Source organism: Leptinotarsa decemlineata, unplaced genomic scaffold (assembly GCF_025532065.1).
Source record: "Leptinotarsa decemlineata unplaced genomic scaffold, Ldec_3_MD MMD2_tig00000199_RagTag_RagTag, whole genome shotgun sequence".
Lineage (NCBI taxonomy): Eukaryota > Metazoa > Arthropoda > Insecta > Coleoptera > Chrysomelidae > Leptinotarsa > Leptinotarsa decemlineata.
Window position 1 is genome coordinate 4256735 of NW_027412544.1, and position 16142 is coordinate 4272876.

Here is a 16142-nt window from a genome sequence, read left to right on the forward strand (position 1 = left end):
ACTCTTCTGTATAGGAGAGTGCAATCCAATATGTCATCGCAAGTACACAAATATTCTGCAGAATATGTATTCAAAGAACTCCACATTGTCATCTTTTTCCATTTTTCCCACTAAAATTTATTATTATTGAAATACCTATCGACCACCCCTCTCAACTTCTGAATCGGTTGTACATTTTGTCTTGTTTCTCCTGATCAAAACTTCTACTTGTTTCTTTCCGCAAAAATAGTTTCGGCAGCACATTTTGTTTTTTTTTCCTTTCCTTCCTTCAATTTTTTATACTCTCACTCGTTAATTTGTTGTGTCAATACAGTAGAAGATATTTTAGCCTTTGAAACGTTTTGAGAATGAGAAATCTTCTGTGTAATGTGTATAATTTGCTTTCTTATACTTCTTTCAATCTGAGACTTCATACATGAATCCAAGTTCTTGCGTTTCAACTTTGTAACGTTTTGAATGTAATGCTAAAAATTTCATCAGTCTATAATGTTTTCCAATCGCTCAGCGTTTCGGTAAGTTGTTTCCAAATTATTTCTTTAAACAACTGAATATCTGGCATGTTTCTATCTTGATCAAACAGATTTCTGAATTGTTTATACAGCTAATAAATGTTCAACATACATTACTAGTGAACTGAGTTTTGTGGATTCCTATTTATCTTCACTAGCTGTCAAAGTCCAACTCAATGTAAATCAATTAATGAAAAAAATCATATGTTGCCGACTTCAATAGTAACAATTTATGAAAAGCCAAGTGAAGTTGATTTCTACCAACACACTTGAGTAACTCAAAGTTACCTCTAATAGTATTAAGGAGTTTCAGAGAAATAGGTTGGGAGCCCTGGAGCTCCAAAATTTGAGACCTTTATTTGTTTTGACAAAGGAAAAGGTAACGATTCATGTTCTAAATGGTAACACAGCATATTTAAGGCATACGTTTTTATAATAAGAACTGTCTTGCTATTGATGGCTTCCAAACAAATACTTATCAACGCAGCGTCTTTAAACTTGAAACATATGCTATATAGATTGTGTACTTTTTATATCAGCGATATTATTCAAACAACTACCTCCATCTCTAGGCCCACTTGTATTTGAACTGGATCAACCTGAATTGCTCCATCATTTCTATGATGATTAACTTACTGTTATTGTGGTAGTGCACATTTTCCATGATTATTTGTAACTGTAAAAAAGTAATCTATGGTTGTGTTCACCGTACAGGCAATGGTTTTATAATATTATCTTCTTTAAAAGTATTATCAGGCTTCTCATTAGAAACCGCTATCCATTTTTCTTAGAGTTCATGAAAATGACGTGAAATTTTCCGACCAAGATTTCAAAAGTCTCACCAAGGATCTCTATCCAAAGGGTCGTTTAAATACTCTGCAGAGTTAGAAACATAATTAATAATAATAATGATTTCGCCTTTATTATTTCATAACCAAAACAAAAAACACAATATAATATTCAACTTACAAATGAAATAAAGGGCGAAGTTCATCGTCCGTAATAAAATACATCACTGAAAATGTTCTTCCACTTCACCCTGAAAAGGGAACAAATAAAAAGAAAAAGAAAAATAAATAAAACTGTGATTGTTATATATAATTATTGATGTATAAGCAGTTTCTTTTTTTTAAAGCGTTGAATTAAATAAAACTCATTTCAATAAATTTGACTATTCTGCACAAATTTTCAATATCTCCTGGAGAGTAACACAGCACTGGTGTCCGAGATATCTCGTAAGTAGGGTAGGAGAATGTGAGACTTGAATGTATTTTGCATAAATTGATTGGCACAAAGTAAGACGACCGAATATGTTGAACACATTGGCAGACAAATGTAAGAGTCTCAAGCTTATACTGCAACTGGTGTCAGAACACCAGGTTTTAAGAAAGCTTGATATATTTTGTTATCTGACTTCAACTGACCTGATTATTATTATTATTATTAGTTATTCTAGTGAATATTACTGAAGTTTAGTCCCAACATCAAACCGTTATTTTTAACACCTCGACACGTGTTTCAATCACCAAGTGATCATCTTCAAGTTAAATCTTCCTCTCGAAGATGATCACTTGGTGATTGAAACACGTGTCGAGGTGTTGAAAATAACGGTTTGGTATTGGGACTAAATTCCAGTAATATTCATTACTACACCAAAGGTTCCAAACAGTGCATTACAAATTATTCTAGTCACAAGTCTGAAGTTAATTCATCAAAAATTTACTAACTGCTCTAACTACTATGATTTTTTGACTGACTATAATGAATCTTTCTAAAACTAGTTTTGAAATAATTTACATACATGTTCCATTTACTACAATTTGATATATCTTCGACTTCTAGTAGTTCAATTGGATTGAACCATAACCAACAGATATCTAAGAAATACTTCAGAGAATCAACCACTATTTATAAAGTACATTCTAAATGAAGTAATTAAATAAGGATATAATGAAATTATAGCTCTTCAGCAGTTTGTGTGACACCTTTCGGCCACAATAAGATAACCCGTTATTTTGTAGTTATTATCACAAAAAAATGTAGAGGCAATGAGGGAATCGACAGCAATTTAGGCACGATAAGCAGGAGTAATGAAATAGGCGTACTAGGGTTATTTCTAATTAATTCTATAATTAGTATTTTCATAAAGAAAAATCATCGTGGTTTTCTGAGGATGAAATAAAAATATTAGTGCTATGAAAATAGTTTTATATTTCTTTTCTGAATTAATACATACAAACATACGTGGTTTGTTTAAAATATAAGGTGAATTAGCGATTTTTTCATTTATTTATGTTGGTACACTCGTTTCGAACATATATTCACAGTTTCAGTTGTTTAGTATATATAGTTTGTTGGTGAGAGGCCTGAAAGTTAGAAGAAGAGTTTTGCCTGTTCGGCGTGTCTGCTGTCGAAAAAAATGGATCAACTAATTTGCATAAAATTTTGTGTAAAAAATGAAATTAAGTGCTCAAAAACACTTGAAATGTTAACAGTGGCATACGGTGATTGTACTCTGAGTCAGAAGAAGATGTGAATGACTACGCTCGCCCTGGATTCCCCAGCGCATCATTAGCTGATGAAAATGTTAAGAAAGCGAAGAAAAGTGCTATGAAGAATCGTCGAATCACTATTATAGAAGATCCTGAGGATGTCGGCGTAGCAATTGGCTCATGCCATGTAATTTTTTCGGAAATTTTGGGCATAAAATGTGAGCATGGCAGCAAAGTTCGTTCCAAAATGAATTTTGACCAAAAAAACCGTCACATGAGTATCCCTCAGGAATAGTTGAATGACGTCAACGGCAATCCAGATTTGCTCAAAAGGGTCATAACTGGTAACGAATCATGGGTATACAGTAATGACATCAAAAACCGAAGCTCAATTGTCCCAATGAAAGAGCCGAGGAGAGCCAAGACCAAAAAACACGCCAAGTTCGATCAAAAGTCAAAATTTCGCTCACTGTTTTCTTCGATTACGTGGCGTAAGGTCAGTACAGTACAGATTTGCCCGCTGGAAGGACGGTATTTTGCGACTATTGAGGAACTAAAAACCGAATCTCTGAGATAGCTCAACGATATACTAAAAAGTGCATATCAGAACTGTTTCGAAGATTGTAAAAAACGCTGGCACAAGTGTAATATCTGAGGGCGGCTACTTTGAAGGAGACAAAATAGAAATTGATAAATAAATAAATATTTTGAAAAAAAAATTAATAATCACCTTATTTTTCACAGCGTATAGATGGTTATTATTTGGCATAGACAAGACAAATAAATCACAAGAGCAACCTAAAAAACTCATTTGTTTCATATTCAAAATCGAAGAGTGAATTTTACAGATACATATAGATGCATACAAGATACATAGAAAAACTTCTATATAAAATATATTGCCAAAAACACTAGTCTTGCAGCACTCTTAATGAAGAGATCATCTTCAAGTAACATGCTTGAGAATGTCAAGTTGACTTTTCAATGTTCACATTTGGAAATGAATTAATAATGTGAAAGATTTTCAATTTTAGGGGTTGGTGCATATGGTGTCTGGTAATAATGACCATGATAATAAAAACACCATAGATGTCGGACGGTAACCGGTTGGTTAGCGTGAGTGATTCATTCTACCCATTCTATCAACCACAATGTAAACATTGGGTCGATTCCAACTGTGGGAGTTTCAATGTTCACTGCGTATCATCTGACCCGTGCTAGAAACTTCACGTTGAAAGGTGAGACCTCGTTAACCCTCAACTCGCAAAAGTTAACCTTCTGAGGGTTGTTGTTCGTACGAGGGTAACAACTGATTAACACAAAACCAGATTTTAGCACATAGTGAACTGTACAAAGGAGATACCAAAAAGTAAATATCGAGGATTAGAAAAAACGCTGGCATAAGTATATTATATCTGAGGGGGACAACTTTGAAGGGATCAAATTAGAAATGGATGAATGAAAATTCATTTCTTTGAAAAAAATAAAACTCACTCTATTTTTTTTGAAAAGACAGCGAATTAACAATCAGATCAAATTTCAATTTATAAAGTTCATAACGAATTATTCAATTTGTCCTGTATGTATAATAACTTAATACAGATGACCTGCAAAAGACCTAACTCATTATCTCACTCGAATTCACTTGGATTTTCTTCTAGTTTGTCTGCCAGTTGTTAGAACTGTCCAAATTGTCTGGCTATTGGAGAAATATCTTGTTATAGTTGCCCAAATAATATATATGAAAGTCGGCGTTTATAGTATGAGGTAAGTATAGTTAATTATTCATTGAAGTTTGAGGGTATCCGGCGATGAGTTTTCACACCTACCAAAGCTTTTATAAAATAGGTATGGCATTCATTGGTTCTTAATCTATTGTCTTTACTGGCCTAGGGAAAACAAAAGCAGTAATAAAAAACAGTAGTAGGTACTTAGAATAAATATTTTATTCAGAAATTAAAAAATAATTAATGACTAAAACTGTTTACTGTGAATTCATTTCTCCAGTGAAAATACTTCAATGAAGAGAGTTCTATTATCCGATCTTGTCTATATGCTAAGGAAATCTTGGATAACTATTTAAAATAAAAAAAATTGCATTCCCAGAATATGTTCACAAGGGGAACGCTAATGAAACTTTCAATGTTAACGAAGAACACAACATTTAATTATTATTTGAGTTGATTACGTGATAATTATCCAAAATTATCCTTAATTTATATTTCACGATCCATCCAGTACTGGAATAATATAGCTGAAACGAACTCAATGTTATTGACGTAGATATACTCAATTGTTGAAATTTTATGAGATAAAGGAGCTACTGGAGAGATCCTTATATACTCGAAAATTGAAGCGTTCTTAATTAAAAACTATCTTTTGACACTAATATCAAGTTACATTGAAATATTGTATGGCAAGTTTCAGGATAATTTGTGAATCTGATAAATTATAAGTTAGGAAGAATTATTGACAAATAGCCACCAAAGATAAACGGCATTTCATTAGTTAGGACTTCCATTGTCTAATATGATATAAATTGATTTGAATTCCCTGAAAGAATCTATAAAAAAATAAAAAAATATTAGCTGAAAAATAACAATTATATTAAGCAAAAAACCGAAAGTACCATGAGATAAAATACAAACAACAAAAAATACAAAAAAAATGAGCTATTAACCCGAGAGGAAATTAAAAATTTATCAACAAGAAATGAAAAAATTAAAATTAAAAGATGCCAAACCAACACGACGTTTCGATTGTTAGTATCCACAATCGTCTTCGGGTCATAACTGGACTTATTCCCTCTTCCCTCTCTCCACTTCATCGGTTTTAGCGAAACCTGACCGTTTGACGGGAGTTGTTCGTGTTCCGCTTTCCGCTTGATTAGAGGTTTCCACATGTTGCGTATCTCTATACTAGCTTGCCTAAATGTGTTGTTGGATAACATATATGCGGCATCTTTGAATTTTCTCCTAAACCAGTGTTCCTCCTTGTGGATGATTTCAGTTTGAGCCCATTTGATGTTATGTTGATGAATTCAAACATGCTCTGCTTTTCCTGATTTGCTGGTTTCTCCTCGTTGTGTGTGTTTTTTGTGCTCGGAAATGCTAACTTTCAATGGCCTCCTAGTTTCACCGATATATTATTCTCCGCACTCGCAGGTTACCTGTCTATTCTGTGAATACAATCTTGGAATCGCAGTCCGCGTTGGGTGGCCTGGTTTTCGTGAGGCTGCTACGTATAGTGTTCTCAGATCTGAAGCAGGTTCTAATGTTGAACTTGGACTCAATCCTTGTCCTTTCCGAAATTCTTCTGGAATCGCAGTCCGCGTTTGGTGGACTGGTTTTCATGAGGCTGCTACGTATAGTGTTCACAGATCTGAAGCAGGTTCTGATGTTATACTTGGACCCAATCCTTCTCATAATAATAATAATAAATTGTCTTTATTTATAATGGCGGAGTTTAGCTTACGCTACACTTCCACTCAACCAGTATTTTGTACATTTACAAATTGATACATATATATAGTTACAACAAAAAAAAATAAACGAAAATTATTGATAGATGAATTGTCTTACAGATTGTTGTGATCACTGTTTATCGAATATGATCTTCCTAATTTTCTTTTTAAACGATAAACATGGTTGTGGTATTATATATTTATGATATATATTGAAAGTGGTAGCAGCCTGATATGTGAATGATTGTTCATAAAAAACAGTGAAATGTTTGGGTATGGTAAGGGTGGTAACTGCCCTAAGGTATCTGTTATGAACTTGATGACGTGGAGTGAGCTTTTTCATTAAATCTTGTGGTATTTTATTAAAAAATAATTTGAAAAGGAAATAAACTTGATGCAACTCTCGTCTATTATGCATTTTCAGCCATCCGATGTCATTAATATGAGGTGTCACATTCTCCCTATATTTGATATTACAGATGAACCGAGTACACGCGTTTTGGACTCTCTGTATTCTAGAGCGGGCTAGATAATCAAGACATGGGCCATAAACAATATCACTATAGTTAAATATCGATAATATAAGTGAATCACATAATGTGATTCTAATTTTTTTATTAAGGTAATGCCTATTGGAATATAATTTTCTCAGTATTGAATAAGAGTGTCCTATAAGATTACTTACATGTTTTATAAATTTGAAATTGTGATTAATTATCAAACCTAAAATTTTTATCGAATCACTATATATCACCAACTGATCATCAACTTGTAAACATATATTGTCTATGGCCCTCTGACGATCTTTATCACTTCCAAATATTATGGCTGTTGATTTGGTAGGATTGATAGTGAGTGAATGATCCTTGGATATTTCAATTAATTTTTTTATATCTTCATTCAAATAACTCTGTTGGTTCATAATATTCTCGATTCTATCACTAAAAAATAAGTTTGTGTCATCTGCATATGTTTGTATTTGAAATTTTTTCAAGACCTTAGAGAAATCTTCTGATATAAGGAAGTACAAGTATTTGTAGTGGCGGCTTCTCTTCCTTATGGAGCTCTTGCTATCTTCTAGCTAAAGCCTGTTCCACCCTCACTTTGGAGTAACCATTCTGTTGAAGGTCATTTTTGATGATGCCTAGTTCCTTTTCGAGACCTTTCTTTGTATTACAGAGCCCGAAAGCACGGTCTAGTAGAGTCTAGATGATTCCTCTCTTAGTCGATTGATTGTGGTTGAATGGGTTTTCGATATACAGATGTTTCTCATGTAGTGTTGTTCCTCTTCACCAATACGTCTAAGAATGGCAATTCGTTGTGGATTTCCTTCTCCATTGTGAAAGTGATGGAAGAACTTACGTTGTTGATATGCTTCAGGAAGGTGTTTAGTTCTGCATTCCCATGGTTCCATATTATGATATGGAACATAGTTCCATATCATATTATGATATAGAATCATGTTATTTTTCAACTAATCTTTTTTTAATTTTGCTTTTTAGTTTTTAAATTTTTTTTACAGATTCTTTCAGGGATTTCAAAAATTTCAAATTTCAAATATCATTAGACAATGGAAGTCCAAACTAATAAAATGCACCACGAAACATTATCAACCACCTTTAAACAAAGATAAACGGAATGTGCTTGCCTATTTAGTGGTTAGTTATAAGATAATTCATCTATAAGTCTAACCAATTATAGGTATATTAAGACAAATTATTGTTGGCAAGCCACCTATACAAGTCAACGGAATGCGTCCTTCGCCTATGGTGCATTTCAAAAGATACTTTAGGAATGTAGGCGTTCAAGGCTGGCGTCAATGTTTTGGTTGGTTTCTGGATTTTGCTGTGGTCTTCTTTGGTTATAATCTCCAAACGTGCTGATTTTATTTCGCGCACTTTCTGTAATGGCGGGTTCGCGCGTACTTCTCGTGCGATTTCGGTGACTTAGCTTCGTTTTGGGGCTTTTCAATGCTGTGTGCCAGATCTTTGATAGATATGTTCTCTCTTCCTTCCTGTTGAAGTTCTCAAGATAATTTGCCTGTAAAATTACGAATTATTGGCAAACCACTTCAAATGATCAATGGAAGGCGCTCATCACCAAGTGTATGGTAAATTTTAAGATAATTTGTCTATAAATCAGAAGAATTATAAGCAGCCGTAAATAATTTTATTGCGATATAATGTATGGAACAAAAAACTGAAAAACGCCGAACATTAGGTATATTGAAAACGTTTTGCTTGCATCTTTTTTATAGACTCATAAAATGAAAAGAGGTCTTCAGATAAATGAATCGATATACTCAGGATATACTCCAGAGGATATATCCATTCCAACTTCATCGAAGGGTTTTATGTAATGGAATATTTCGATTTGAATAGAGTAGGTATGATTACGATATCTATAGGAAGCTGAACGTTTTTGCAGGTATATTTTTATTACTATATCATTATCGTTTTTCGGAAAATGAAAATTTCAGAAAAATATCTTTTAGGATAATAAATGTTCAGTAATTGTTTTAGGGCTCATTTTGTGGGGGAATAGGTTTCTCGAAATCAATTGAAAAAATTTATACGGGAAAAAATATCTAAAGAATTACCCATTTCAGCCAGAAGATATATCTCCACTCAATTGAATTATTGATTCGAATTCTGATTTCATTCAGACACAAAGGCATCGCTAATGAACTGCCTCGAGAAATGTGGTGAATACCAGTAGTATTCACAAAACTTTCAGTTTTCTTATATCTTCAAATATTCATACAAATGAGGGTACAAATGCGGTGCCTTTTATTGAATTTATCTTTTCCATTCTAACATTCCAACAAAGAATATGCCGTGCTGGGAATCGTACGTTAAAAGGTGAGACCTCATTAATCCTTATTTTGCACACAACGTTCGACTTCTGAGGGTTGTCTTTCGTATGCTAGCAGCAGCTGGTTAATGGAAAAACAGATTTTTCAAAAAAAAACTATCGCGGTCGTTTTCTATTGAAACAATAAAAGAAACATCTTCTCAAGTTCTGACTTGAAAAAGTGTTTCTGTCCTTTGTTTCCGGGTAGATATTTCATTGTAGTATAACAACTCATAGTGAGTAAATGCGTGTATCGATACTGGAATGAGAACAATCTGTGGTTTAAATTATTTGTGCGATCTACAATTACATCTTTTTTGTGTATTTTATTATGATGATATCAATTTATATGAATGTGAAATTCAACTTATAATTACTAATGATTCCATTCAGTACTGTTTGATGACAGTGTAAATGTAAAAATAACAAAATTCATAAATCACTGAGATTTCGAGCGTCACCTAGCGGCAATGGAATGACTAAATAAAAAGAAGAAGAGAGTAATATTAAAAATATAACCCATAGGAACGATAATAATGAAATGTGGAAAATATAAATTTTCAATTGTAAAAAATGGAAATCGCAAAAAAATTCACGTCATTACAAGAAATTTCAAAGGCCCAGCTCTCTAAAATCCTGAATGTCAACTCGAGCACAAAGTATCTTATTTTGGAACCAAGCCTTATCAGACCTTTGGAAAGGGTTTGTGGGGTGAAGTGGCTAAAGTACTACACATTATTTTTATTAATGAAGAATTTACTCAAATTCATTTCAGGGGTAACGGAGTTGATAAAATTTTCAAGCTAGAAACAACAACACCTGACTTTAGTAATAGTACACATTTTTATATGATACACTCAGACATAAAACTATTCAAACAAGTTGTTAACCAGATAAGGTCATATGTAGATGTAGAAAAGCCAGTCAAGGATAAATTTCATATAATTGTAGTACCACGATATATTTGTACATACGAAAATGAATTGGAAGAGTTGGGATTATTACATGATTCTATCAGATTGCATTCCTTCCAGTGGATGCCCCTTCACTTAGACGCAAGAATCTTAAGTCTGGAAATACCAAATATATACAGTTCTCTCTTTGTCTACCACAATACTTCCTACTTACCTATTCTATCAAAAGTTTTATGGCAACTCTGTTTTGTGGTAGGAAAACCTCGTTTAGTTTTAACCTTAGGCGAATATTCCAATGCATTGGTGTTACAATATGACCAGCTCTGTGACGATAGAGGAGAAACTGATAAGGTACTGAGAAATATATAAATAATTTATTTAGCAAACGGCCAATCAGATGAATTCAACAATGTGTTGGTCAAATATTTCAAAATTCATGAAGAAGAATAGTTTGCGAACTTACAATTTAGCCTAAACATTAATGCAACACTAAAATGAAATTAACAAAAAATGCAACCACATTTCACAATTTTTAGTCACATAGTTATGTAAACAGAACAAACTTTGCTTGTTAAAGTAGTAAAATATATGACCAAATGTTGAAAAATATTGAAACTTCAAATCTTTCAAAAGTTATATGTAAATATTTATTGACATTTTATTTTTTTGGAAATCTTCGGAGAACCACATTCTTTCATATTTATATTGAGAACCAACATTCTTGATTGAAAATCTAGTTCCTCAATGCAACTTGATTACATCATTTGAGAAGGCACCTTCTACCAGTGCTTGCTACCAGTGCCTTAATTTTCTTGAAAAGATCAATTCTCTTCAAGCTTGACATGCCTTAATCTACTAAATACCTGATCGAAGGTCAGTCTGTGATTACCTTTGTTAGGTAGATAAGCAACACACTTGGGTAGTAGGTCTCCTGTGACGCATTTCAGGGAGACACCCCTCCATGCCTGCAGGATACTAATGGCACTCACTAATTAGAAGACACTCTCCTGATCTATTCAGGTAACCTGTATTCATCCAGGCCAGAATGTGCAGCTCTGAAGTCCACATCCTGTAATATCGGTTGGGGCAGCCAACATACTAAAGAGATTAATGTTAATTGGTCAAAATTTTAATTATTGGATGTTCAAGGTGCAAGATTCCCACTTTATCTACTGAAGGAACCTTCTCTTATGAGGGTGTCTGTTAGTCAGCTATGATGAACGTTAGATTCAGCCATAAACGGCATTTTCACCACTGGCGAAGGTACACTATCTTCTGACGAGGTTTGTACACTTTTCTGGTTCGGAAAAGTATTTCAAGCTTCTGAGAAGCAGCTGTTCCAAGACATATTGGTGTATATTTTAACCCCCTTGTGTCTTTTTGGAAAAAACCGATGCCTGGGTTTTCATGGCATTGAATTGAACCTGATTACTTCCATCCCAATTCGAAATCACTTCTAGATCCTCATTAAGATTTGCAACCTCCTGCTGCCAGTGAGGATGTGCATTCGCAGCTGATATCCTGGAATCCAAATGGAATGATGACACAATTGTGCTGTCGTCACCAAAGCAATGAATCGGAATCTCGTTTTTCTTCAATAAGTCGTTGATATATAATAAAAAGAGGGTGGGAGCCAATAGACTTCCCTGGGGAACGCCAGCGCTGATTTTGAAAGTATTTGAGAGACATCCATCCCATGCTCCCAATGATTGTCGGTGAGCTACTCCTTTAACGTTGAGTCTCAACATTCTTGCCAAGTCTGAACGATTTTTTTTAATTTAATTGAATTTTGAATTTGTTTTAAAACTGGTATACCAAAACTGTGTACACACAACATTTATTCATATATAACCCAATTCAGATATAAAATATTCAACTCTTCTTCCAATTTACTTCACAGTAGAACTCAATACTTTCAAACCATGTTTCATAATAGCAGTGATATATTCAACTTGTTCGATTATTGCCCTATTTATGTTCTGGAAATTCATATTGAATATAGCATAGGGAAAATAACTTTTGTCTAATTTGTACTAAGATTTTCATTTGTTATGACCGGTTTAGGTTTATTAAACCAAACTTGAAAAAGGTTTAATCAACAGAAATTAGATAAAAGTTATTTCCTATATCCTATTTCTGATGGTATATACCCATTTCAATATCATCTTGCTACACTGTTTCTTGTTGACTACATGTCTTCCAGTTTGAATTTGACACAGTTATTCTTTCGCTAATTTGACACCTGACATCATTCAACTAGTGATTCTTACTTAAAGTGTCATCATCGATAGCTTTGGTCTTCTTGAAAAGTGGATTGAAATGATTTTTGTCATGGTTTAGTTAGGACTTTTGTAATATTTTCAATCCCGTTTTTGACCTGATAGAAGCTTTCTTGTTGAATTTGTCCAATTTCTGACATATATACAATAGACAATACTTATTCTGGCAACTGAACAATTTTTTTTAAAACGTAATACTTTACAGGTAGACTCTGACTTCAGTGCCTTGGTAGTAGTAGATAGAAATGTGGACTATTCCAGTGCCTTACTGACTCCAGGAGTGTATTCAGCCTTACTAAGTGAAGTATATCCCGTAAGCGCTGGTATTTGTCAAAATAAACAAGAAGAAAGTGGAAAATTAGATGAGAAGTTCAACCCTACTGTTGAGAAACAAACAGTCAACATTAATATGGAGAGTACTTTTGATAGTGTCTATGATGATATTAAAAATCGATATTTTACGGAAGTGACTTCCGTATTGAGCAGTTTAACTAAACAATTGAAAACAGAAAAGATGAGCTCTAAGGAAATGGCTCTTGATGAAATTAAACTTTATGTCAAAACTCAACTTCAAGCTACTAATTCTAGAAAAAAGTTTATTACCAATCATTTACTTGCAGCAGAAACTATTATTAATACACTTGGTTATCGCTATGAAAATCAAAAAACCATTGAGCAGAATATAATAAGAAATTGTGATAAAGCAACAAATATAAATTTTCTCAATGAACTTTTAGCTACTGAAAATAATAGGTACACAGTGTTGCGCTTATTTTGCCTCATTGCTATTGCACAGTCTATGAGTGAGAGTGAGATCAGGACCTTTTGGCGTAAATATTTACATCAGTTTGGATTCCATTATGGGTTTGCATTCAGTAATTTAATATCAACAGGTTTCATTTCAGAACCTGCTCAAACTACGGGTAGTTTTAATTTGCAGGGAAAAATAAAAATTCCTTTATTTTCCTCTCGAAATTTTCAGATGAATGCAAAAAATTTGAGACAAATACCTCAAGATCCTGATAAGATCAACTTAAAATACCCAACATGTGCAAGTTATGTGTATGGTGGAAATTATATTCCACTCATTACTCAGATTGCTGGATTGTTACTCAATTCTGTACCTATAGAGGAAATCAGAACAAAGTTGGAGGTTTTTGGTAAGCTGTCTATTAGAAATGACAGAGGTTATCCTCTTCCAGCTAGAAATATTTTGATTTATATAATAGGTGGAGTAACTTATGCAGAAATAGCTGCATGTAATTTATTAGAAACCATGACTGGAGCTCAGATCTGTATTTTGAGTGATAAGATAATAACAGGAAATGATTTGATGGAAGGAATATTGAATTATCCAAAATAGATTAACGATTTTATACATTGTGATTGAAATTTTCCGAAAGATATATTAATTGATAACTTAGTTGTGAAAACTGATGTTAGAGTCAGTGAAATTATTTATTTTGAACGAATATTTCTACTTTTGGGCCACTATACAGTTTCAGTGTTACTTTGATATTCAAGGATATATCAAAAAGTAACATCAGATAGTTTATTTCTCTTAACAGGAATATTGGATTTTAATTCAAAAACTTCAAAGAACATAAGTTTTAATATGAAAGGGGTATAAATTGATGGATGTAGCCTTTACTACGTGGTAGGAGATCATCATGAAAAATGAGAAATAAAACTATTTTTTTACCACTTATAGGGCAAAGTGCAGTAACTTTACTTACAAATAGAAGTGGTAAAAATATATAGAAAGTCACTTTTCATGAGAGGAGTATATTTTTAGGAGTGATTCATTTTTAGGAAAGAAAAGTTTTGGCTTTCTACTTCTTCATCTTTATACAAAAAAGTGTGGAAATCTTTCAAAGAAGGGAAGAAAAACAATTGATTTCGAAATAAACTCTTCATTAGGATGGGTAGATCATGCAAAAAAACTTTCAGGCACAAACTGGAAGAAAAAGTCCTTTCGAGACAACTACTTTCATATGAACATTGAATTATAGGAAAGAGAAAATACTTTCGAAACAACTACTTTTATGTGAACATTGAGTTATACAATTAACACTTCCTCCTATTTAGTTTGTAATTCAAACACTCGTTATGGGATTAATTCAGATATTATTCACAGGATTGCTATCCAATATCGTGTATGAAAGGTAAAATTTCACTTACATGGAACACTGTCATCTTCAATAGCCGATATCGATGTTTCAGAATAAGACACCTGTCTGATTGCCTCTTCAGCACCAATCTGGATAACATTACAAGATAAAGCACTCAACTCATTCATAAAATTACGGCTTTATGTCCCGAATGAGTTGAATTTACTCATGTCATCGATGACAGTACTTAATAACATTCATTCACTGGGATCAAATCAAGAGTTTATTTTGAAATCAATTATTTTTCTTTCTTTCATTGGATGATTTCCAGACTTTTTTGTATAAAGATGGAGAAATAGGAAGCCAAAACCTTTCTTTCCCAACATGAGTTTATATAGATATTCTGTGGTAACGATAACGGTAAAATCATATTTTTGTAACTTTTGATGATTCGACATACATGTTATATTTTTTATGTTTTAATGATTTAAAAACGGTCAGTTGGTTTTAAATTCGATCATGAATGACAATGATTTTCATTTATATTTATGATCCGCTAATTACTGTAGTTCATGAATTCATAAGGTATTTTTCAATCCAAAATCATCTCTTGGTATATAAATCAAAGAGACTGTCTCCACTATGAATTCAAATTTTGACCACTATGTGTTGTACAAAAGCACAACAGCAAATATCAATAATATAAGGAACTTATATTATATCGTGATATAAGCTCAGTTAAATGTGAAAAAGGAATAATAAATCTTTTTATGATTGATACAATATATGAAATCAACATATAATGTGTTTACCAAACAGATAAAGTTGTAAAAAAGCGTAATTTTGTACAGGATTTGTCACAGATCCATGGTCAATGGATTCTCCTCACTCTTTTTCACAAAAAGGTATTCTTGCTCAAATTGCAATGCACCTTCATTATTATTTGTTATTAGTGAGTTTCCTCTGAGATTATTTGACACTTTATGATGTTCCGTCAAAAACTAAATTCTGTTGCTGTAAACAAAAATTCTAAATAATATTGGAATGAATATAAAATGGAAAAAGTTCACCAAATGAAGAAGTAATATATTTTTATTTTGTTTATGCACTTTGTCAATATAAAAGAAGTTATGAGTGAACTTCAGAAAGAAACGTTTTTATTTATAGTATTTTATTGTACTTTATACTTTTATTTATATTTTAATTTATTTACCAACAAAAGAATTCTTGATTAAATACAACCTCTACTCATTACTGGATTTAATTCCGATCCTTCCTCTTTTTCCTCCATTCTAGAATGGAGAATAAACAAAAATATTAGTGATTAATTAGATTCACGTCGGTTATGTCAAAATTACTTCGATATGCGTTCGTCATTAAAAAAAGTTAATAGGGAATAAAATTTGAAAATTTTGTCATTCAATTATTCCATCGATTTGATTTCAGAAGTTTCAGAATTAACTTGAAATTGTTCATAATTAAAAAAGGTATAAGTAAAAAAGAATTGACAAATATATTTAA

At 32.7% G+C, this 16142-nt stretch overlaps 1 protein-coding gene across 1 annotated transcript; it reads left to right on the forward strand.

Moving 5' to 3' along the window:
• The first annotated feature begins 9803 nt into the window (after positions 1-9803).
• On the forward strand, positions 9804-15872 carry Vps33B (Vacuolar protein sorting 33B). The gene is made up of 3 exons (XM_023156401.2): positions 9804-10042; positions 10093-10582; positions 12716-15872. The coding sequence occupies exons 1-3, from the start codon at positions 9891-9893 to the stop codon at positions 13871-13873; spliced, it is 1800 nt and encodes a 599-aa protein (XP_023012169.1). The 5' UTR covers positions 9804-9890; the 3' UTR covers positions 13874-15872.
• Positions 15873-16142: the final 270 nt, after the last annotated feature.

Bases quoted from the DNA above. Each gene is read 5' to 3' on its own strand.
- Vps33B (XM_023156401.2), top strand. From the start codon at position 9,891: ATGGAAATCGCAAAAAAATTCACGTCATTACAAGAAATTTCAAAGGCC. The intron at 10,043-10,092 runs GTACTACACATT...AATTCATTTCAG, and splicing joins TGTGGGGTGAAGTGGCTAAA to GGGTAACGGAGTTGATAAAA. The intron at 10,583-12,715 runs GTACTGAGAAAT...AATACTTTACAG, and splicing joins ATAGAGGAGAAACTGATAAG to GTAGACTCTGACTTCAGTGC.